The sequence below is a fragment of the Trachurus japonicus genome, chromosome 10 (assembly GCF_045865225.1).
Source record: "Trachurus japonicus isolate A0001 chromosome 10, Traja_1.0".
NCBI lineage: Eukaryota > Metazoa > Chordata > Actinopteri > Carangiformes > Carangidae > Trachurus > Trachurus japonicus.
The window spans coordinates 4449884-4474954 of record NC_140916.1 but is presented as its reverse complement, the minus strand read 5'-3'; the positions used below and the strand labels follow the sequence as shown (position 1 = coordinate 4474954).

The window sequence follows — 25071 nt, the reverse complement described above, 5'->3', positions numbered from 1 at the left end:
TTTACAGAGCGTTATTAAGGAGCAGCGGTGTGTGTGTGTGTGTATATATATGTGTGTGTGTGTGTTTGTATACGTGTATGTGTGTGTGTGTGTGTGTGTGTTTGTGTGTCTTTTTGCATACTGAGCTCAAATTAGCATAACAGGCTAATGCATGTATGTATGTTGGAGGCTCACACTCACTGATAATTATGACTGTAATTCTACTGTAACCTGCAAGTGTGTGTGTGTGTCTGTGTGTCTGTCAGTGTGTGTGCGTTTGTTCAGCTCATTAGTGTTAATTCAGTTGTGTGACGTTTGTGTGTTTGTGTTTGTGTGTTTCAGGCATCAGGACAGAACAGGATCTGTACGTCCGTCTGATAGACTCCATGACCAAACAGGTGAGACGACACACACACGTACATACACACACACACACACACACACACACACAGACACACACAGTCATTAAACAGCAGGGAAGCTTCATAAATCAGTGGAACTTCATTTACATTTAACCTTTGTTATCGTATAGAAGATAAACACATGACAGACACACACACAGACTCACACACACACACACACACACACACACACACACACACACACATGCTCTGCCCCCCCCACCCCTCCCCAGTCCTGATGTGTTTCCCGGTCCAGCTGTGGTCTGGTTCTGGTTCTGGTTCTGGTCCACCCATAGACTGTAAAAAGAATGAACGTAGCGTCCGTGACGTCACCCATTGGTTTTGGGGAGTCGTTTTTGTGACTCAAATATGGCGGCCTGAACAGCGCCATGTTGGATTGGCCGGCCGAGTTCCCGCCCACTGGCCTCGAAGCAGCTGTCCACGGAGCTGCTCGGACCTGTCACTCAACGTTTCCGCGCCCTAATTGGCCAGAATTTTAACCTAATAACAGTAAAACGGTAGAGTTAAAAAAAAATTCACCCCCCTCAGAGTGTGTGCGGGGGTAGAAACTATCGATTGAGACGAAAAAACGTTCTGACACCAGGCTTTTAACATGTTTACTGAGGATGTTAAGTCGGCGATTTTAACATGGGGCTCTATGGGGAATGCTCCCTTCTGACACCAGCCCCCAGAGGAATTCGAGGGGATTGCAGTTTTTTGAACGCGGAAGTGAGCTTCACTTCTCAGACCGACAACTGCCCCCTTGGGTCCACCCACCTTTTTCCGGTTCTTTCTCTCTGATTCTCCATCTGGGATTTGAACCTGCGATCGTTTCTCTGCCAACACAAACTCATGACTTTCCAGAGTCCCGGTCCAAACTCCACTCAACCCCCCCCGGCCCCCCCTTCCCTCCGGCCCTGTGGCCCTCACACCTTCGCTCTAACGTCCACGTAACACTATTATTATTACTATAGTTAGTGGGGCTGGGAATCTTTTACTATCTTTGATTCTGAGTTTTGGGGCTACGATTTGATCAAAATGGATTTTCGATTCAAAAGGATTTGATTCCTAATGATTTCTGCTTCAGTCTGTCGGTGTGAAAGGATCCTCATGATTTACTCCAGTCTGCTTTGCAAGACAGAATGACTAAAGTGTCTTTTTCACATTTATTGAGTTTTAAACATTTATCCATGCTTATAGATGGAATTGTTGACATATCACATAATGCTTAAGTAACCAAATTAAAAGTGCCTCTTTATTAAATAATTTGATCTGACTGAACATAAACATAAACCGAATGCTGGTCTCTGATGACGATGGATCAAATCTGCAGGTTTCAAACTGATTCTCATTAAAACTTATTGGTTTCTGAGTTTGTTTTTCCTTCATCTTGATGATTTATATTTCTGATATTTCTATTTCTATGTTTATAGAATCCATTTTCTTCTTTTTTTTTTTTTTTTTTTTACTAAATATGAGTGGGTGTGACATCACGGTGTGACATCACAGTCAGTTCATGTAAAAAAAACACAGACTTTTAGTTCTAATGTTACAAGTAGCCTATGATAAAATGTCAAACTTCAGTTTCATCTTAAAATAGAAAAATACATTTTTAGTTTAGTTCAAGATTAATGTTTTCAAATTCATTTTCTTTCAGTGAAACCTGCTTCATTCACCTTATTAACACACACACACACACACACACACACACACACACACACACACACACACACACACACACACACACACACACACAACACACACATACACCAATAGGGGGGAAGAGGGGACCTGTCAGCCCAAGCTGCCAAGAGGGGTCTTATGTTTCTGCTTATTTTGAAAAACCAAAAATGGAATATAAAATTGACTTTTAAGGTGTTTTACCATAATATTACTGAAAATGTGACTTTTAATTATTTTTAAAGAAATTGCCAAGAGGGGACTTGGATCTCTGAGCGACATTTACCTATCAAAGAGTGGACCTCCACATACTGCAGTGGAGCTGTCTGCACCCATTCATTCACCTAACGACCCATTCACCTAATGAGTCTTTGTTTACAACAATGACTTTCTCAGTTTCTTTCAAGAATGGATAATATAACTTGAGAGTTATCATTACTTATTTTAAAGTCTCTGTAATACAAATTGAATGAATGAATGAATTCCTTTTTTCTTAACAAAGATAATTTGCTTGTCTGTCTTTACTCATCCATAAATGTGTTGCCTCTGTCATTCTTAGCAGTCCAAGAGGGGACCTACTATCATCTCAATTTTAAATAGTCAAAATGCTCCATACATCTGGTTTCAACCAATTACAGTAATAGGAAATACATTAATATGGAATATGTATGAATAAGAAAGAAATAAGCAAAAGTGATCATTCTTAAGATAATGTTTTTCATCAAAACTTAACACAAACATTTCTAATAAAGTAGCACCAATAATGTTGTCATTATTTTTAAATGTAGGGTGCACTACTGCAACACACATTTCTACAGTCTATTCATTTTTCCCCTACAAGAGTTTTATACTCCTTGACTGCATTGTTGTTATAGGAAAAATATTTGAATTAAAACTCAGGGTTTTAGGTCACATTTAATGTACTTGCATCATGAATCTGTATTTATGAGGATGTATTTTATTTCCTGTTTTACATTACAGAAAAAGGTCCACACTTGGTTTATATGGAATGACAGGGGTCCACTGTTGGTTGGTGCATAATGATACAAGTGCCCACTTAGTTAGCATGAAGTGAAATACACACTCCATCATGTATGAATAAGAAAGAAATAAGCAAAAGTGATCATCCGTAAGAGAAATTTTTCATCAAAACTTAACACAAACATTTCTAATAAAGTAGCACCAATAATGTTGTCATTATTTTTAAATGTAGGGTGCACTACTGCAACACACACATCTACAGTCTATTAATTTTTCCCCTACAAGAGTTTTATACTCCTTGACTGCATTGTTGTTATAGGAAAAATATTTGAATTAAAACTCAGGGTTTTAGGTCATTTTAATGTACTTGCATCATGAATCTGTATTTATGAGGATGTATTTTATTTACTGTTTTACATTACAGAAAGGTCCACACTTGGTTTATATGGAATGACAGGGGTCCACTGTTGGTTGGGGCATAATGACACAAGCTCCCACTGAGATAGCACGGAGCGACATACACACTCCAGCATGGGTGGATAAGCAGAAATGAGAGAAAGTGCTAAGTTTTAAGATACATTTTTAATCTAAATTTAATACAAACATTTGTAACTATTAATACACACACGCACAAACACATGCAAACACACATATTTAAACTAAAGTAGCACTGGTGAAGTTGTCATTGTAGTTTTTTTAAAACATGGGATGTACTGTGAAAACTCAATGGCAACCTATCAAGATACTTAAGGGAATATTTCAGTTATTGACATTTATGGCTCAACAATAAAACATGTATGGGAAATAAAGGAGGCGCTGCGGGGTCATCAGTTTGTCTGAGATACAAGGGATAATTCTTCTAGAGGATGGATCTCACTAAGTAATATGATATACCACTGCAACACACCTTTCTACAGTCTGTCAAGTTTTTGACTTACTGAAGTTTCATACTCCTTGACTGCATTGTTGTCATGGGAAAACTACTTTAAATAACTAAACTCAGGATTCAACATGGTCTGATGGCCCAGAGCCACAAAGTGTTATTCTGTAGTCACCTAATGTCCCATATAGATGAAGCTCTGTGGTGGCCACCTATTGTCACTCTTCTACTTTTTAACAGCACATGGTTTCAATCAATTTTAATGTACTTGCATTCTAAATCTATATTAATAGGGATGCATTTTACTTATTGTTTTGCATTGCAGAAAAAAAAGGTCCACACTTGGTTTATATGGAATGACAGGGGTCCACTGTTGGTTGGTGCATAATGATACAAGTGCCCACTTAGTTAGCATGAAGTGAAATACACACTCCATCATGTATGAATAAGAAAGAAATAAGCAAAAGTGATCATCCGTAAGAGACATTTTTCATCACAGCTCCACGTTACACTTGTTCCAGGCTCTGCCCGTCGTTTTTCTCTAGAAATAGAAACTTTTTCCAACTTTTTTATCTCCGTAGCAATCGCACTCGTCTTCTCCTTCTTCTTCACTTCTTGCTCTGATCTACAGTCTCATTCGTTCTACACATCCCAGAAGCCCCAAAATTACTCACAGTGTGGGCGACAGCGTCCCCATTTACCAGCCGCAGAAAACTGCGTTTGACGTATATGTACGTCAATGGCACTCAATGAGTTAAGTGGGAGGTATACAATAAATCTAATTATAATCAAATTTATTTTGAAAACAAATAGTAGAATGGCAATCTGATTCAGTGATTAATTTGTTACACATTTGGGTTGCTTCCTAATGATTTTTTGATGTTTTAGTACCCAGCTAAACACAAGTGTGTATATTCCTTACTATCTACAGTATGTATGTGCCTTGTAGGCACTTTACTTGCAAGTGTGTGTATGCACTGTTTTATAAATCTGAATATTTTTTTGTCACATCACATCTACCCCGACACTTTAGAGCGCTTCTGTCTCGACGCCGTGTTTGCCTTCGTTCTGACCTGAACACGGCATGTGTTGTTTGGGTTAGAAACATGCACATTTGCAAAGGAAAAAAAGCAAAATCGATAAGCATGCACACACACAATCCCAAGGAAATGATCACGTGGGAACCAGTTCTGAAGAGGAACCGGTTCTCAATTCCCACCCATAGACTTCAGTCTATGATGTGGACACAAAAGCATTCCTCTACATTGAAGTAGTGAAGTCATCAACACTCATGTATTTCACAGATCTTAAATCCTGGTACACACATAAAGATTCTCTAAATTTCAACCATTTTTTTATCTGTGAAAGACCCCACACATGAAGATAAAAAATCAGTGATTGAACAGTTTTGATCGTATTGTGTGTGGTGTGCTGTGATATTCCAAACACAGCTCACCACACACATTAAGATTTTTCAGAATCTTGACCCTCCGGTCAGAAAACTCAGAAAGAGATCAGTATTGTTGTAGCTACTCTTTCGGGTCTATTTCCGGAATGGACAATGAGAGCAATGTAATTTTTTTTAAATGAAAGCGGGACACTTCAGCCTTTACAAGGATACCATCTGTGTGTGACTGTGGCTTCGGACGCCGAGCAGTAAAGCGGCTGTGAGCGGCGGTCACATGATCGTTTAAACATGGTTGCTCTATTGCTGGCTGTTGCTGGCTATGAGCGCTACCGTCTTTGCTATCGGCTATCAGGAAATCTCCCGTGTATGCGTGAATGTCTGTGTGAACCTCATGTAATGCCAGGGCTGCACCGTGGCTCTCTGTGGGATTGCCGGTGTTGTGTCGAGAAGTGGCTTGCCGCTAGCAGCATGCAGAGCTTGGCAAGCAGGCACTTCTCAGCACAACACCAGCTTTCCACACGCAAGATGACTTTTGATTTGTAAATATTGAACACAATATTTACGATTATCGGCGCCGAACGTTTTCGGAGGCGATTGTTGTGAGAATTTTGACTCTTAACACACCACACACTACAAGAGAATCTCATAAAATAATCTTAAAACCTTTGGATAATTGGACGATTTTTGTCTTTGGTCGGAAGGGGGAAAATCGGGGCAAAATCAACCCGATTATCTTTATGTGTGTGGTAGGCTTAACTCTACCTCCACTCTCCACTCTAAATGTGGAACTGGCTTCTGAGAAGTGAGTGAGGGCTTTAAATCTGTGCCAGACGACTTGTGTCAGTCCTTGACTGTCGGCAGTGTGGGGGATGGTTTCTTGTAGCTGACGATGGTCGTTAGCAACTCTGAAGGGCAACCTGGAAAAGACTAACATCCTTCAGCCAAGATCTTATATCCAAATCAGACTAGCAGACAATGGAATTCCCCAGTCCTAGGTTGGCCATGTGCTACACACCTATGGACTTCTGTGACAACTGTAAAGAGTGGGTGTCCCAGCAATAATCCACCCTGTCAAGTCTTTGATGAGTTCTGTAAAGGTGTGTGATGCCTTGTGATCAGTATAATATTTTGTCAGCCTTTATATGATCTACCATTGTGTGCCAGTAGAAATGTTGTCTGAAATTAGGATTAATCAAATTTCCAGAGATACAGGGGATAAATCAGCTATAGTCGATGGAATAACTCCAAAATACCCACTGTTGAACTACTGCAACACACATTTTTACTTACCAAACTATTAGCTCTACTGGAGTTCATGTATACCTGTCTGAATATGTTTGGTCCACAACAAAAATGAAAACTAAAACTAAATTTGTGTTTTTTTTCCTTCTGTATATTACACACTGTATCACATAGTCATACACATCTATAGATGAAATTGGTGTATGAATTGAAACCTAATTTAAAGTTGTCAAAAGGTACAGGATTGGCACAGGATCAGAGAGTTTACATTAAGTGGGAAGTACACAATAAAAGCTGTATTCAGTTCACACTGGTGCTCAGCAGAAATGGGTCTGGTTGCTTTCAGGATGTGTGGATTGTACATTCAACAATCCCATATTACTTTATTCATAGCATCTGAAGTGGATTATAAACAAATTCAATTAATTGTGTTCAGAATATGGTAAAACATTATCTAATTTATTTATATTTTTAAGTATTTAATTTGTTATCTATTTTGGTTGTTTCCTAATGATTTTCTTTCGTTTCAGTACCCAGCTAAACACAAGTGTGTATATTCCTTATTATCTAGGTATAACCTTGTGCATGTTGTAGTAAGCAATGTGACTTCATTACATTTACACACAGTTTTCTAAGTGGAGTTGAACATTTTTAATGGAGTTTCAGTCTATGATGTGGGCACAAAACATTCCTCTACATTGAAGTAGTTAAGTCGCCAGCACTCATGTATTTCACAGATCCTAACTTTAAGGTAGAGTTGTTGAACTGGGATCTGAGAAGTGAGTGAATGGAGTGAGAGCGGAGTGAGTGCCAGATGACCTGTGTCAGTTCTCGAGTGTGGGCAGTGTGGGGGATGGTTTGTCGTAGCTGACGATGGTCGTTAGGTATTTTCAGGTTGGGCTTCAGAGTTTCTACCTTCTTTCAGCCAATATCTTTATCCAAATCAGACCAACTGAGACACAGGTGATTCCCAGGTCTTAGGTTGGCCATGTGCTACCTACGCACCTATGGCCTTTGGTGACTCAACTTCTGTGGCAACTGTAAAGAGTGGGTGTACCAGCAATATTCCATTTTGTCTAAAGAATTGTCAGTTCTTTGATGAGTTTTGTGAAGGTGTGTAATTACCTGTTATAATATTCTGTGACAGGGCCTTTATATGAGCTACCATTGTCTGCTAGTAGTAATGCTGTCTGAGAACAACAATTAACATGGAATAAGAAATTAGGATTCATCAGATTGTCATGGATACAGGGAATATGTCAGTGTGTGGACGGAATAACCCCAAAACCCCCCTGTTAAACTACTCATTAAAAGGTATTTAGAAAATCAAGGGAAACAAAGGAACGCATAAATATAAAAACACATGCAAAGCCTTACAAAGCCTTGTAAAGGACAATTAGGACACAGCAAGAACTATATTCCTCAGACACGGTCCACACCACTGTTAACTTTTTTTTATTTGTGTTGCTGCAGTTCAACATTGAGCTATTTGGGGTTATTCCATCCACACAATGCCTTATCCCTTGTATCCCTTGTATCTCTCTGCCATGTTAAGTAAGATGTTGTTCCCAGACAACATTTCTGGCAGAGAATGGTAGCTCATAAAAATGCTCTGTGGACTCTATGTTTGCATGTACCCATGTTTCAGTCAGTCTGTTTTGAATGTAAGTAAGTAGAGTGAAATGCACACTCCATCATGTATGAATAAGAAAGATATAAGCAAAAGTGATGCAGTAATCAGTTCTAGATTGGACTATTGCAATGCACTTTATGTTGGCGTCTCCCAGTCTTCGCTCAGTCGCCTCCAACTTGTCCAAAAACGCTGTCTGCCCGTCTTTTAACTAACACTAATAGACGTGAGCACATTACTCCTGTTCTTAACTCCCTTCACTGGCTCCCTGTCCCTTACAGAATTGATTTTAAACTTTTAATGTTTGTTTTTAAAGCACTTAACGGCCTGGCCCACTGTATTTATCTGAGCTACTTTATTAGAAATGTTTGTGTTAAGTTTTGATGAAAAATTTCTCTTACGGATGATCACTTTTGCTCATTTCTTTCTTATTCATACATGATGGAGTGTGTATTTCACTCCATGCTAACTAAGTGGGCACTTGTATCATTATGCACCAACCAACAGTGGACCCCTGTCATTCCATATAAACCAAGTGTGGACCTTTTTCTAAAACGTAAATCAACGAATAATTCCTATACAGATTTATGACGCAAATACATTAAAGGATTAATTGAAATCACATGCATTTAAAAAGTAAAAGTCTGACCATAGGTGGCCCCAACAGGGCTTCATCTATATGAGATGTACGTGGCCAAAAAGTAACTTTTTGTGGCTCTGAGCCATCAGGCCATGTCAAACTGTGAGTAGTTTAAGTATTTTCCCATGACAACAATGCAGTTAAGTAGTATAAAACACCAGTATAGTGAAAAATTAATAGACTGTAGAAATGTGTCTGGCAATAGTTTAACATAGGGACTTTGTGAGATTAATCCTCTCCCTTGTATCTCTGACAAACTGATGTTCTCCCAAACCCTCTGTATTTTCCCCAAAGATAACAAATTGCCGTGCCAATACTTTAATATCAGTTACTCTTTGATGGTTTACTTGTACATAATATATCATCATAGGTTGCCATTGAGTTTTCTGTAATATAAAACAGTAAATAAAATACATCCTTATGAATACAGATTTATGATGTAAGTACATTAAGATTACCCTAAATCCTAAAACCCTCTATTAACAAATGAATAGACTGTAGAAATGTGTGTTGCAGTAGTACACCCAACATTTAAAAAATAATTACAACATTATTGGTGCTACTTTATTAGAAATGTTTGTGTTCAGTTTTGATGAAAAATTTCTCTTAAAAACTATCACTTTTCCTTATTTCTTTCTTATTCATACATGATGGAGTGTGTATGTCACTCCATGCTAACTAAGAGGGATCATGTGTCATTATGCATCAACCAACAGTGGACCCCTGTCATTCCATATAAACCAAGTGTGGACCTTTTTCTGCAATGTAAGTCAACTAATAATTGCTATAAATACAGATTGAGAACACATGTACATTGTAAAATTGAAACCCTGTGCTTAAAAAAACTGGACAAGCAACAATAGCAAGGTCAATTATTTTTAATGTTTAATCAGAATTCAACAGAAATGATCTAAATGACCATTTTATTTAAAATTTTGTTATGGGTGATCAATTTTTTTCAATATTTAAAAATTTCTATTATACCTAATACAGTGTTGAGTTTAAATTTAAGACATCCTTGAAAACGGAACCTTTATATTTTGTTACAAAGAATAACAAATTATATTTCAAGGTACTGGTTTGTTCACTAAATAGCCTGTTTGATAGCCTCTCTACAGTCTGAAAGGCTGCCGGGGCTGCAAGTCGTTCACACTATGGAGGAGTGTAAGAAACGACGTGTGTGAATGAGTCGTTAAAACCCCTGCTCCAGCTGCCGGGGGCACTGCTGAATATGGTATTTTACACACACACACACTCAGGTCCCCTCTTGGCTAAAGTTAAAAAAATTAACCAGAAGGTTTTTCACATGATTTTAAGTTGATTTAAAGCATGTCCAACAGGGGACCTAAAAAAAGTCCCCTGTTGGCTGCTTGGTCCCCTGTTGGTGAATGTGTAACGACGCCGATGTCCCCTCTTAGATAGGAACAACAGTGCACACACACACACACACACACACACACACACAGACACACAGACACACACACCCTGCTGGTTCGACATGTCACCGATCGATGAACCAGCGGCTCCCGACAAAGCGTCAGCCGATCAATAGGCCCTAATGTGGCACAGCGACGGCACACTGGAGACAATAATCCTGACACCTCCTCCTCCATGACCCCCCCCCCACCCCCACCCACACACACACAGGGTGTTCATCACCTCCTGATTGGTCGACAGTCAGACTGACAGACAGGTCGGCTGGACGCCCTCGATCGATGAGTCGCTGTCGTTAGGGGCCGGAGGGGGGGCTCAGAGCAGACACTGTTCAATGACTGTAGTAATAATAATAATAACAATTATAATAAACACTCTTATAATATTCATTAATTAATATTATTAGTGACAGAAACAATGAAACAGGAGGAAAATTAAAACAACAAACATTTTTGAATTTGTCTCCGTGTATTTTTTTAAATTATTAATATTAGGCCTATATTATAATATTATAATGAATAAAGAATAAATAAATGCTACATTAAAAAGCATGTGTATCTCTGTGGCGGGAGTAAAACTGTGGAATAGCCTGACAGAGGATCTCAAACAATGCAAAAACATAACACAATTTAAAAATAGATTAAAACATAGTATGATAGAAAGCTATAAACTGGATTGATCAATTGGGTGTTGATTGCAACTGTAATGCTGTTAAATTATTTCCTTCCTTTATTTTTTGGCTTCATTTGTTAATTATTGGATACTTGTTTCTTTCTATGACTCTGAAACCATGAAGAGCTCTAATGGATTTAATGGAATATTGAATTAAAGGGTAGCCTAGGCATTTATAAGCTAGATAGCTTCAGCCTGCAGCTTTTCTATCTATTTATGAACGAGTTGAATGAATTATGGTTTTATGGAAGGTTGACTGACTGTGATTGATGCTCAACTGTAAACAATTTTGTGTAAAAGATCGAATAAACTACCACTACTACTAATAATATTATAGGCTATATAATATTATAATAATATTATTATAATATAATATAGGACAGTCCCACCCTCGTCAGATGTGAACATGAACTGATGAAGCCTCTTGGATGTGAGGTGAAACGTCTTCCTAGACAAATAACCAAGTCCTGTTGTGTTTGATTTAAATTTCCTTGAGATAACTATGACCTGGACAAATGAGAATATTCACAGGCTTATATTATAATAATATGATATTAATAAAATGCTCATTACAAGACAGACAAACTGAGTCCTGATTGATTTATATTCTTCTTCTTATTAATAATAACAAAATCACAAAAATCAAAACAACACATTAAACACACACACACAGAAACCTGGTGTGTGTCCTATCACAGGTTTCATTCATGTCCTGATGAGAAACAAACTGAAACCTTTAGAGACGTGAAGACGAGACAAACGTCCACAAACATCTGGACTTTTTAAAAACCGTCCGTCCACAACACGACGACGACCGAAAAATAAAAATCTCTTCAAGTTGGAAAAGAAGAGGTGGAGCACACACACAGACACACACACAGACACAGATTGTTGCATCAGGAATGATGATGTATAAATATTGACCACCAACTTTAGATGTGTGTCTGTAGATGTGTGTGTGTAGATGTGTGTAGATGTGTGTAGATGTGTGTGTCCCTGATGTAATCCACATCCCTCCTGGTCAAACTGGAGCATTTTAATCCAGAGGAACAGGAACAGAGCCAGGATCAGGATCAATAATGCAGAAGTGGTCGTTATCCTAAAAGTATTGTCCCCCAGGGGTGTGTGTGTGTGTGTGTTAGTGTGTGTGTCTGTGTGTGTGTAAGTGTGTGTGTGTGAGAAAGTAAGTGTGTGTGTGCAGGGTGGAGGTCTGTTTTGACTATAAAGGTGGATGAGGTAGTGGTAGGTCATCGCAGGAAAAGGGGAAAAGGGGGGAGAGGACACACACACACACACACACACACACACACACACACACACACACACACACACACACACACACACACACACACACACACACACACACACACACACACACACACACTCTCACTCTCTTACTGGAGTTCATTTACAACCACCAGGGTATTACAGAAACCACACACACACACAGACACACACACCTCCCTCCTCTCAGCGGTCATCCGTCATCCGGACGCTGACATGACAGCTCGGTGGGGGGGAGGAAGGGGAGGAGGAGGGGGGGGGCTTCATCCTGGGGCGACGCCCGCCATCTGGCAGGGAATTCTGGGAAGGCCGGAGGAGGCTGAGAGACCACCAAAAGGGGAGTTGGTGGGAGGTGGTGGGAGGAGGAGGTGGGGGGGAGGAGGGGGAGTGGAGGAAGTGGTTGGAAAGCCGTGTCTGACAAAATAAAAGCAGCTACCTGAAGACGTCAGCAGCGAATCAGCTGCTTCGTTAGCTCGGCTCATCAATCAACCTGAACCCATTAACTACAACACAACTGGGTCAACTGGTTCCCAGTCACAGCAAACTGCTACAGGACTGGATTAATGAGCAGGAAGCTGGTCAAACCAGTTTACACCTGTCGTTCATATGGACACAAACCAGTTCAGTGTAAAGACAAACCAGTTTAATATGAAGACAGACCGGTTTAATGTAGAGACAAACCAGTTCAGTGTAAAGACAAACCAGTTTAATATGAAGACAGACCGGTTTAATGTAGAGACAAACCAGTTTAATGTGAAGACAAACTAATTTAATGTGAAGGCAAACCAGTTTAATGTAGAGACAAACCAGTTTAATGTGAAGACAAACCAGTTTAATGTGAACACAAACCATAGTAATGTGAACACAAACCATAGTAATGTGAAGACAAACCAGTTTAATGTGATAGTAATGTGAAGACAGACCATCGTAATGCGAAGACAAACCATAGTAATGTGAAGACAAACCAGCTGAATGTGAAGACAAACCAGTTTAATGTGAACACAAACCATAGTAATGTGAACACAAACCATAGTAATGTGAAGACAAACCAGTTTAATGTGAAGACAAACCAGCTGAATGTGAAGACAAACCAGTTTAATGTGAACACAAACCAGTTTAATGTGAAGACAAACCATAGTGATGTGAAGACAAACCATAGTAATGTGAAGACAAACCAGTTTAATGTGAAGACAAACCATAGTAATGTGAAGACAAACCATAGTAATGTGAAGACAAACCAGTTTAATGTGAAGACAAACAAGTTCAATGTGAAGACAAACCATAGTAATGTGAAGACAAACCAGTTTAATCTGAAGACAAATCATAGCAATGTGAAGACAAACCATAGTAATGTGAAGACAAACCAATTTAATGTGAAGACAAACCAGTTTAATGTGAAGACAAACCATAGTAATGTGAAGACAAACCAGCTTAATGTGAAGACAAACCATAGTAATGTGAAGACAAACCAGTTTAATGTGAACACAAAACCATAGTAATGTGGAGACAAAACCAGTTTAATGTGAACACAAAACCATTAGTAATGTGGAGACAAACAGTTCAGTTTTACTGGGGTTCATGTGTAAACTCACCATGTCTGTCCTACGCTATGAGCCGGTCAGTGAACTCACGTGTCTCTCTCTCTCTCTGCAGCCGATCCTGTACGAAGGCCAAGACAAGAACCCAGAGATGTGTCGGGTCCTGCTCACCCACGAGATCATGTGCAGGTAAACACACCTGGCTCACCTGTGTGTTGTCTGTCTGTCTGGCGTGTGTGTGTTGTTTTGTATCTTATAAAACAACAACAGCAACAACAACAACAACAACAGTCATGTGTACATGGTAGAAACGACTCCATCTCTCTCTCTGAATCAGATTTTACTGTTCTGAAACAGGATCAGAGTGTTAAAATCCCCCAAAATCACACAAGTTACCATGGCAACGCCATGTGTTTTTGTTGTCTTGTGTATGTGTGGTGTGTTTGTGTGTGTGTGTGTGTGTGTTTATGAGAGAAAAGAGCAGCTGTTGGTTTGTCGTTCAATAACACCAATCAACACGTCTGCTGCCTGCTCTGCTCGTCTGGAGTTAATGGTTTCACTGGTTCAGACTGAAGAGAAGGATAAAAATACTACACATACACACAGTACATGTCTGGTTCATGTGTTCACATGTCGACTGGCGGAGGTGAAACTGGTTCAGTTCTGGTTGAACTGATTTTTAAACTGGTTTAGTATTGGTTTAGTAACCGGTTTTAGTTACTGGAGTTGACCTGGTTTTGTAACTGGTTTAGTAACTGGTGTTGAAGTGGTTTAGGTAATGGGCATTATGCACAGCTCCACTACTACCTGAAATTTCTGAAGCTCCTTTATTTCCTGTCTTACATTATTGGACCAACTGATTAATCCAGGTGTGTCTGACCATTGTTGTGAGGTCAGACACACAAAGGAGCTGGCTTATTTCAGGAAGTAGTGGAGCTGTGCATAAAGCCCATTGGTTTAGTAACTTGTTGAACTGGTTTAGTAATTGGTTTAGTAACTGGTTAAACTGGTTTAGTAACTGGTTGAACTGGTTCGTAATTGGTTTTAGTAATGGTTTAAAATTGGTTCCGTTTTCTGGTTGAACTGGTTTAGTAACTGGAGTTGAACTGGTTTAATAACTGGTTGAACTGGTTTAGTAACTGGTTTAGTAAGTGGTTGATCTGGTTCAGTAACTGGTTTAGTAACAGGTTTAGTAAGTGGTTGAACTGGTTTAGTAACTGGTTTAGTAAGTGGTTGAACTGGTTTAGTAACCGGTTTAGTAACAGGTTTAGTAACTGGTTGAACTGGTTTAGTAACTGGTTTAGTAAGTGGTTGAACTGGTTTAGTAACCGGTTTAGTAACTGGTTTATGTAATTGGTTTAGTAACTGGTTTGCGGGGTGGTTTACTGGTTTAGTAACTGGTTTAGTAAGTGGTTTGAACTGGTTTTAGTAACCGGTTTTAGTAAACTGGTTTAGTTAATTGGTTTAGTAACTGGTTTAGTAATTTGGTTTAGTAATTGGTTTAGTAACTGATTTTGTAATTGGTTTGGTAACGGGTTTTAGTAAACATAGTTTAGTAATTGGTTTGGTAAAATGGGTTTAGTAACTGGTTTAGTAGGATTGGTTTATTTGGTAACTGGTTTAGTAACATGGTTTAGTAATTGGTATAGTAACTGGTTTAGATAATTGGTTTGGTAAATGGTTTAGTGACTGGTTTAGTAGCCTAAGTGGTTTGAACTGGTTTAGTAAGTGGAGTTGACCTGGTGCTTGGTTTCAGAGGGAACAGGAAACTGGTTCAGCCTGGTTCTCTTCAGGGTTTACTGGTGTATGGTGTGCAGTCAACTGGTTTTTACTGGGTTCATACTGGGTTATAACTGGTTAGGGACTGTGTTAGTCTGAACAGACCTGGAGCCTGAAACTCTCCTCTTCTTTTATAGTCCTTCTCCATCGTCTTTCTTTTCCTTCCTCTTCTTCACTCCTCTTCCTTTTCCCGTTGTTATTCTTCCTCTCCTCTCTTCCTTCCTCAATCTTTCCTCCTCTTCCTCTTCCCGTTGTTCTTCTTCATCCTTCCTCTTCTTCTTCCTCTTCATCCTCCTTGTTCTCCTATATTATGGGATGTCGTCCCCAGTGCTGCGTATTGTGTGTGATGTGTGTCTTTATGTGATGGATGGAGCTGATGAGTTCTTACCACTGGTAATGAACGAGGGATCAAGACTGTTTCCACCTCCGCTCCGTCCCGGGTGACCTCAAGCTCCCTCGCGCCCACAGGGGCGGAGCCTCTCCAAAGTGTGTGTGTGTGTGTGCAGGTGGTGGGGACACCACTGGACCTGGACCAGATTCAGGTCCACCTGACACCACATCGTCATGGTTACAGTCATGAATCAGTTAATTATCACAACGATTAAATTAATTCAGACCATACACTGCAAAAACTAAAATCTTACCATGAATATTTGTCTTATTTTGATCAAACAAAATCTCATCTTTAAAATAAGGATCATCACATAAAAGTAGCTTGTTTTTAGACACTTTTACTTCTTTCAAGCAGATTTTCACTTAAAATAATCTGATAGCCGGGCAAGTTTTTCTGTCGTATTACAAGCACAAAAACTTGCTTTCTTGGCAGATTTTTCTACTTTATTTCAAAGTGAAAATTGGTTTGAAACAAGTGAAAATGATCTGAAAACAAGTTAATTTTTAGCGGTGATGAGTCTTATTTTAAGTGGGAAAGTGGTTAGTTTGACTAGAAATGAGACATTTTGGACAAGAATATGACTATATTCTCAGAAAAGATTTGTGAGTTTTTGCAGTGTAACAACCGATAGAACGGATCAATAACATGATCAATATAAACAATCAAACTCTGTGTCAGTGTGTGTCAGTGTGTGTGTGTGTGTCTGTATGGTATGTAGTGTGCACATGTGTGTGTGTGACCATCTATTGTCTACTGTGGCACATTAACCAGTTTTAAATTGGGACTCAGCTTCTTTCCAAAACTACCAATCACAGCCCAGTGAGCAGGCTCAGCTCAGCTCGGCGGCGGGCGGAGGTGGTAGCCAGGTTGGCATGGCGGCGTTGCCAGCGGGCTCCCGGAGGCGGGCCAGCTCGGGCCGCTCGCTCTCGCCTGCCTCGCCCGACCACCGCGCTCCCTCGCTGGCTGCCGGAGCTCGGGGGGCGACGCTGACGAGAGCTGCTGCCCCTCGCTCAGTCCAGCTCGCCGTCGGGAGGGGGAGGGGGGAGCACTGTATAAAACTCAAATCTTACCCAAGAATATTTGTCTTATTTCCAGTCAAAACTAATCTCATTCTACTAAAATAAGACTACATCACATTAAAAGCAGCTTGTTTTTATACACTTTTTTTTACTTCTTTCAAGCAGATTTTTCACTTGAAATAAGTAGACAAAATCTGATAGTGGATTAGCAAGTTTTTCTTTCTTATTACAAGCACAAAAAACTTGCTTTCACTGGCAGAATTTTCTTACTTATTTCAAGTGAAAATTTAGTTTGAAACAATGTGAAAATGATCTAAAAACAAGTTCATTTTTAGGTGCTGAGTCTTATTTTAAGTGGGAAAGAGATTAATTTTGACTAGAAATGAGACATTTTGACAAGAAATGAGACAAATATGATTGATTGAAAGATTTTGAGTTTTTGCAGTGAGGGAGGGGGAAGGAGAGGGGAGGGAGGGGGGGCAGGACAGAACCTCCAGGCTGGCTGCTCCCGCTGCCGCCGCCGCGACGAGGCGTTCTGGCTTCGTGGTAATTACAACACTTGGTCTTTGAAAGCGAGCCCTGGTCTGATCGGGGGTTTTTTGTTATCTGGACCCTGTGATCCGAGCGCCGGCCGCCACCGCACCGCCGCGCTGCTGGATGCTGGTCCGTCCTCTGGGAGCCTTGAAGGGCTCGCTGTGTGTGTGATAGTGTATTGTGTGGGTGTGTCGTGTGATAGCGGCCCCGGACAAACGTTATTTGTTGCTTCAAGTTGATTCCACTTGTGGCGACGTCTCTGATGTGGCTGCGAGGAGGAGGAGGAGGAGGAGACGGAGTAATGATGCTTGTGTGGCCGAGGATCAGCGGCCAAACTGGTCTGTGGCTGGGATTATTTTTGGGCCCTGAGAGTGTGTGTGTGTGAACTGACTGGTGAGTGTGTGTTTGGAGGCTGTACAGCGACCTGAGGGTCTGGCAGCGGCGATGAGGGATGAACCCTCTCTGCCAAAATGAGTGACAGCATCACACACACACACACACTGTTTGTTTTGTTTTTTGCCAGTTTCAAGCCAGGATACACACACACAAAGATACACACACAGAGCCCCCCCGCGACACACACACAACACACACACCCACACTCACACAACACAGTGAGGGCTTCACTCCTCAGGTCTGTGTGTTGTGCTCTCAGTCATTTAGCCGGCCGTGGTGTTTAGCCTGTTCGCGGGCACCCGGGGGGAAACGTCATTAAGGCGATATTGTGGACGCTCGAGCCAAGGTTGGTTTTCGTCTTGGAATCGGACCCTGGTCCCTGGAGGAGGCCCCCCCCCGCCCCCCCCCCCCCCCCCGCCCCGCTGCCCCCCCCCTCCCCGCCCCCCTGCCCCACCCGGCAGAGGCCCCCCCCCCTCCCCCGGACCCCCCCCCCCGGCCCCCCGGCCCCACCACCCCCCCCCCCCCCGCCACCCCCCCCCCCCGGCAGAAGCCCCCCCCCTCCACCACCCCCCCCCCCCCCCCCCCCCCCCCCCGCCCCCCCCCCCCCCCCCCCCCACCCCGGCAGGCCCCCCCCCCCCCCCCCACCCACCCCCCCCCCCCCCCTCCCGGCACCCCCCCACACCCCCCGGCCCCGGCGGGCAGAGAGACCCCCCCACACTCCCCTCCCCCCCACCCCCGGCGAGCAGTCCCCCCCCGGCCCCCCCCCCACCCCACCCCCCCCCCCGCCGCCCCCCTCCCCCCCCCCCCCCCCCGGCAGAGCTCCTGGGGTCCAGTTTTGTTTATAACCTTCTTTGGCAGTTTGGAGGAGGTTGTCACCACAGCCAGCACCAGTGGGTTTCCAATGCTAAATGGTCTCCTGGATACTTTCACTAATGGTTCCTAGTCAGCCTGGGGGAATATAAATTATTGTGGCGCGTTTTACGGCAACAGTCACACACACACAACACGGGAGACGCGGGGCAAACACGACGCTTAGTTTGTGATTTTTCTGTACTTTAGAGATCACAAAACATTGATAAATATTCATGCAGCGGTCATTATGGTTTCAATGCCTCCGTTTGACGCTTGTTTGTCATAATGGCCAATTTGATTCAGACGGCGGGCGGCAACGCTGCCGCGCGATTGGACGTCACGGGTCATGTGCAGCGCGATTAATTTTTTAAGAATTACCGGAGAGATATGTATGAGCCCTCGGCGTGGAGCCTGGAGCTGCAGCGGCTCCACACGACAGAGCACCAGAGACAGAGACGGTGGAGCAGCAGTCCCTCTGGTCTGCCAGCTCTGACCCTCACTGGATGTTCACTGGTGTGTTGTAATGTTCAATACATTCACTAGTGTTAAGGTAATGTTCAATAAATTCCTCGGTTAAGTAATGTTCAATAACATTCACTAGTGTTAATGTTCAATAACATTCACTAGTGTTAAGTAATGTTCAATAACTTTCACTAGTGTTAATTAATGTTCAATAACATTCTACAGTGTTAATTAATGTTCAATAAAAATTCATTAGTGTAATTAATGTTCAATAACATTCACTAGTGTTAAGTAGGTAATGTTCAATTTAAATTTCTCTAGTGTTAAATTAATGTTCAAGTAACCTTTCGCTTGTGTTAAGTAGGTTAATGTTTCAATACATTCATTACGTGTTAATTCATGTTTCAATAACATTCACTTTGTGTTAATTAATGTTCAATAACATTTCACTAGTGTTAAGTAGGTAATGTTCATAACATCAACGTATAGTGATTAAATTAATGTTCAATAACATTCACTAGTTGTTAAGTAGGTAATGTTCATTAACATTCACTGTGTTAAAGTAACTGTTCAATAACATTCACTAGTGTTAATTAATGTTCAATAACATTCACCTAGTGTTAATTAATGTTCAATAACATTCACTAGTGTTAAAGTAGGTAATGTTCAATAACATTCACTGATAGTGTTAATTAATGTTCAATAAACATTCACTAGTGTTAAAGTAGGTATGTTCGTTAACCATTACTAGTGTTTTGTTTAGTATGTTCAATAACATTCACTAGTGTTAATTAATGTTCAATGTCATTCATTAGTGTTAATTCATGTTCAATAACATTACTATAGTGTTAATTAATGTTCAAATAACATTCACTAGTGTTAAGTCGGTAATGTTCATTAACATTCACTAGTGTTAAGTAATGTTCAATAACATTCTAGTGTTAATAATGTTCTATAACATTCACTAGTGTTAATTAATGTTCAAAAAACATTCACTAGTTTTAAGTAGGTAATGTTCAATAACATTCACTATAGATGTTAGATTAATGTTCAATAAACATTCACTAGTGTACGTTAGGTAAATGTTCATTAAACATTCCACTAGTGTTAAGTCTGTTCAATAACATTCACTAGTGTTAATTAATGTTCAATAACATTCATTAGTGTTAATTCATGTTTCAATAACATTCCACTATAGTGTTACTTAATGTTCAAAACATTCACTAGTGTTTAAGTAGGTAATGTTCATTAACATTCACTCAGTGTTAAGTAATGTTCAATAACATTCAATATGTTAATTAATGTTCAATAACATTCATAGTGTTAATAGCGAAGTAGTGAATATATTTGTGTTAATATAAGTTTCTTAAAATAGTTATTATCTTCCGACAGCAATCACTTACATAGAGTGTTTGGACTGAAACACGGGTCTCTCAGTCCCTCTGCTCTGCTCTGAGTCGAGGAGAAAACATTTATCGTATCCTACAGTTTTTATCCAATGAGGAGAGAGAACGGCATGCAGGGGTGTGTGTGCAGCCAAGGATCGCCTGTGAATTGTGGCGACGTAGGGACGAGGACTGTTATGGTGCGTCCAAGGCAACTCGTATTTTTCCGACCGTGAAGTGGTACCAGTTCGATCTGGTACGAGTTCACCGGTCGGAAGTTACGAGTGGCCGTTATAGTGACTTTCACCGGTTTAAAAAACAGGTCGGAAAAACACGAGTGGGTTGCCTGAAACGCTACAAAGTGTAAGTTGTGACTTGAAGCTGTAATTTACGATTTCAAAAGCCTGCCTGGAACGCAGCATTAGCGTTAACGACCGGACCACTTACTTCTGCCTTTAAGTTAATGTTCAATAACATTAATTAGTGTTTAAGTAATGTTCAATAACATTCCACTAGTGGTTAAGTAACTGTTCAATAACTTTCACTAGTGTTAATGCAGAAGTAAGTTGATATATTTTGTGTTAATATATAGTTCTTAAATAGTTATATCTTCCCTGACAGCTAATCACTTACATTGAGTTTAGGGTTTGGTCTGACCACGGAGTCTGTTCAGTCACTCTTGCTCTGCTCTGAGCCCAGGAGAAAAACATGATCGTTTTCTACAGTTTTTATACCAATGAGGAGAGAGAACGGCATGCAGGGCTGTCATGTGCAGCCAAGAGGGACGCCGTGAATGTTGGCGACGTTTTAGGACGATGGGACTGTTATGGTGCGTTCAAGGCAACTCGTATTTTTCCGACCGTGTGTTGGTACCAGTTCGATCTGGTACATAGACTGTTCAAAAAGACGTACTGGTACGTATTTCACGGGTCGGATGTTATACGAGTGGCCGTTTTGTGACTTTTCCACCGGTAAAACAGGTCGGGAAAAAACACGGTGGGTTGCCTGGAACGCTACAAAGTCGTAAGTTGTGACTTGAAGCTGTAATTTATGATTTCAAAAGCCGGCCTGGAACGCCGTGGGCATTAGCCAAAACGACGGAACCACTCACTTCTGCTTTAAGTAATGTTTATTAACATTCACTAGTGTTAAGTAACGTTCGTGTTCTCTAACGTTCACCCATGTTCACTCTTTAAATCCACTCAGACTGACGTCGTTCCACTGAGGACTCTGTCTCATGAGCTGCTGGCACAAGTAAAATATTGTTTAGTATCTGTGATTGTTTGTTTACTGAATCTAAACATAAATATCATGATCAATATTAAAGGCCCTATACACATAGTATTACCTGGGGACCTTGGTAATTTGTAATAATTGCGGAAGGAGTCTGTGATCTTAATCCCGTAGCGAATGCGCCATGTCAGTAATTTGATAAAGTAAAAATCCCTGCAAATGACCTACTATATTTCACCAAAGATACCGAAACGTCCGTGGTTAAAAACTAGTTCCTCGAATCTGCATCTCAGTCATTGAGGGGCATTTTTTGTTCTTTTCCCGGTTGAAAAACTACGCTGTACGGGGTTGAAACATGGAGGCCTCGGTGGAAATTATGAGCGGCATTTTCGAAGGCGTTTTAGGTGCAAACACAGGGCTCGTATCGGTGCTGGGGACCCATTGAATAAACTGCTCAGATCAATAAAAAGAGCGAAATTTTGGAGGCTATTGAAATGGATGACGGCGGCTTTCAACAGGCTTAATTACAAATGCCATGACGGCCGTTATTGCGAAGTCTTGTTGCTGCTCTTTGACCATTTTATTTACAGTGCTTCGCACATGGAATGTGACACGAGCGGATGTTACGACGTGCACAGCTTTGACGTCATGGGACGCAAGACAAAATTTCGGAGTGAGTGATCTGATAATAAAGTATAATCTAAATTGGAGCCTTAATGTCAGTAAATTCGAGTAAAAATACAGACTACTTCACTTATCCCCGTGCGAATGCCCACCGCAAGAAACACAGACGTGTGGGGGTAAATTTACAAATCACCCGACGTCCCCAGGTAATACTAATCCGTGGCAAAATAGGGTTTAGACCTATTTTCATTTGGATGTGTAAATTATTTTTTTTTTTAACAATCCAAAACAAAACAAAACAAAACAAAACCAAAACATTAAACCAAACTTTCTAAAGCCAATCAGGAGGCAGCAGCAGGTGACACCTGAAGCCTTGTTTGACCCGCCCCCTCCTCCGTGGATGCCCTCCACAGGCCTGAAGCCCCCCCCCCCTCTTTGCCCTGCTGCTACCTGGATGGCTGTTTGGCCAGGCAGCCGGTCTGTCTTTGGCTGGCTGGTTGTCAGGGGCGACGACACCAGGGGTTTGGGTCGTGGGGATGGGGTCGGGGTGTGGGGGGGGGGGGTCACAGCGGTGGTGCCTCCATCACTGGGCGTCGGCCAAACTGTTAGTGACCTTGGTTTGGGACTCTACCCAGTGGACAGAGAGAGAGAGAGTGTGTGTGTGTGTGCGTGTGTGTGTGTGGAGCTGAAAACAAAGCTGATTTTCAGAATAAAGGTCTTTGTTCTTCACAAAGAGAATTATTCTGAAGGTCTTGACTATTTCTGTCATTTTAATAGTTCAGATTTTCAGGTAATAAAACTTCAAAATCAACAGCATCTAATCGACTGGTGATTCATTTCACTGTGAACCATCGGGGTGACACACGTCGGACGGGATTTCAAATAAAGTTCTGTTGGTCTGTTCCTCTCTCACCTGTCGTCTCTTCTCTTCCCAGTCGGTGTTTGTGACAAGAAGAGCTGTGGGAACCGCATGAGACGCCGTTCCGACCCCGTCATCATCGACAGGTAGGAGCTGTTCACCTGATTACCGGTTCAACTGTTCACACGTTCACTGTCTGCCAGGTCCAGGGACTCTCTCTTTACACCAGCTCTTTGTTTCGGGATAGTCTTTAACAGAAGTGATGCCACTTCATGTTTGAGTTTGACTGTGTTGATTGAACGGCTCCCAGGTTGTCAGTGAACGCAGCACAGCTGATGGTTGGACTCTACTGAGCTGTCGGCCATTGTTGTCTTATGTGTTTTATTTTGACACAACATTTCTCAGGTCCATTTAGTCGACTGCTCTCGAGCTTTTGATCACGATGTCACGATACCTGTTGTCATGGAGACTTAGTTGTTTATGTTTCCATGTTTGTTGAGTTTTTGAAGATCCAGAAATAACTTTTTTAATACGCAGCTACACGTCATAATTATCAAGTGGTGCATTCAGGAACACTCAGACATGGAGGAACTGTTGGTTCTGGTCCAGGTGAAGTTTTGAGCCCTGGATGAATTAGATATTATTATTATTAATAATAATAATAGTAATATTAAAAAATAATAATGATTATTGGTGAATATTTAAGTGTGTCTTTGTCTCGGTGCTTGCTGACGATTGGAACTTTGATCACTCGACACAAATCACATGTTTCTGTTTCCTCGTCTGTTTTTCTCACGTCGCACTTCCGACTCGGAGGCTTCAGTGTGAACTGAGTAATTAACACCACACTGAATAACTCTACCACACAACACACACACACACACACACACACCACACACACACACAACAACAACAACAACACACACACATTCTCTCTCTCTCTCTGATCTACCATCCTCCTAGTTATTTAAAGTATTTTTCTGAAAACACTCAGGAGTCAGTGGAACTTTACTAAAAACAACAGAAGGATCCCCGAAACTCTTATAGCTAAATATAGTAATGTAGTATTCATGTAGACGATTGTAGGGAACGACGGGAGGAGAATTCAGACATACACAGTAATGTTCTGAACGTAGGTTTGCGTAGCTGGTGCTCCAGGTGTTGCTGTGACGGAAGCAGATCGCACTGAGGATCATGGAAACAAAACCGGACAACATAAAAATAAAATAAGAAAAAACCGGGAACATTGAGGATGTGTTTCTGTGTTGGTTGTATTTCTGGGACAATAAACTGCTGAAATATCTGAAGTTTGGTTTTCTAAGTTTGGTAAACTTTACTGTTTTTCCACTTAAAAATAAGACTCATCGCTAAAAATTAACTAGTTTTCAGGATTCATTTTTCATTGTTTCAAACTAATTTTCAATTGAAATACGTAGAAAAAATCTGCCAGTGAAAGCAAGTTTTATGTTTTGTAATAAGAAATAAAAACTTGATCCACTATCAGATTTTTTACTTATTTCAAGTGAAAATTCTGCTTGAAAGAAGTAAAAAGTGTTCTAAAACAAACTACTTTTTAGGTGATGAGTCTTATTTTAAGTGGAAAGAGATTAGTTTTTGACTAGGAAATAAGACATTTTTGACTTGAAATAAGACGTTATGATTTTGAGGTTTTTTGCAGCTTCTGTCGCTGATCCGATTTTGTGACATCACAGATCGTCCTGTTTGTTACTGAATGATAGATGTCAGACTGTGATTGACAGCACTC

At 41.0% G+C, this 25071-nt stretch overlaps 1 protein-coding gene across 4 annotated transcripts in view; it reads left to right on the top strand.

Moving 5' to 3' along the window:
• The window catches only part of LOC146979273 (transcription factor COE3), a 170596-nt gene that overhangs the window by 18725 nt on the left and 126800 nt on the right, over window positions 1-25071 (top strand). For 3 of the 4 annotated variants that reach the window (XM_085788985.1, XM_085788983.1, XM_085788984.1), the window contains exon 4: window positions 322-377. In XM_085788985.1, the coding sequence (XP_085645111.1) occupies window positions 322-377 (56 nt within the window). Of the gene's footprint in view, window positions 1-321; window positions 378-13884; window positions 13959-25071 lie in introns of all 4 variants that reach the window. The other variant, XM_085788986.1, reaches the window with a different exon arrangement.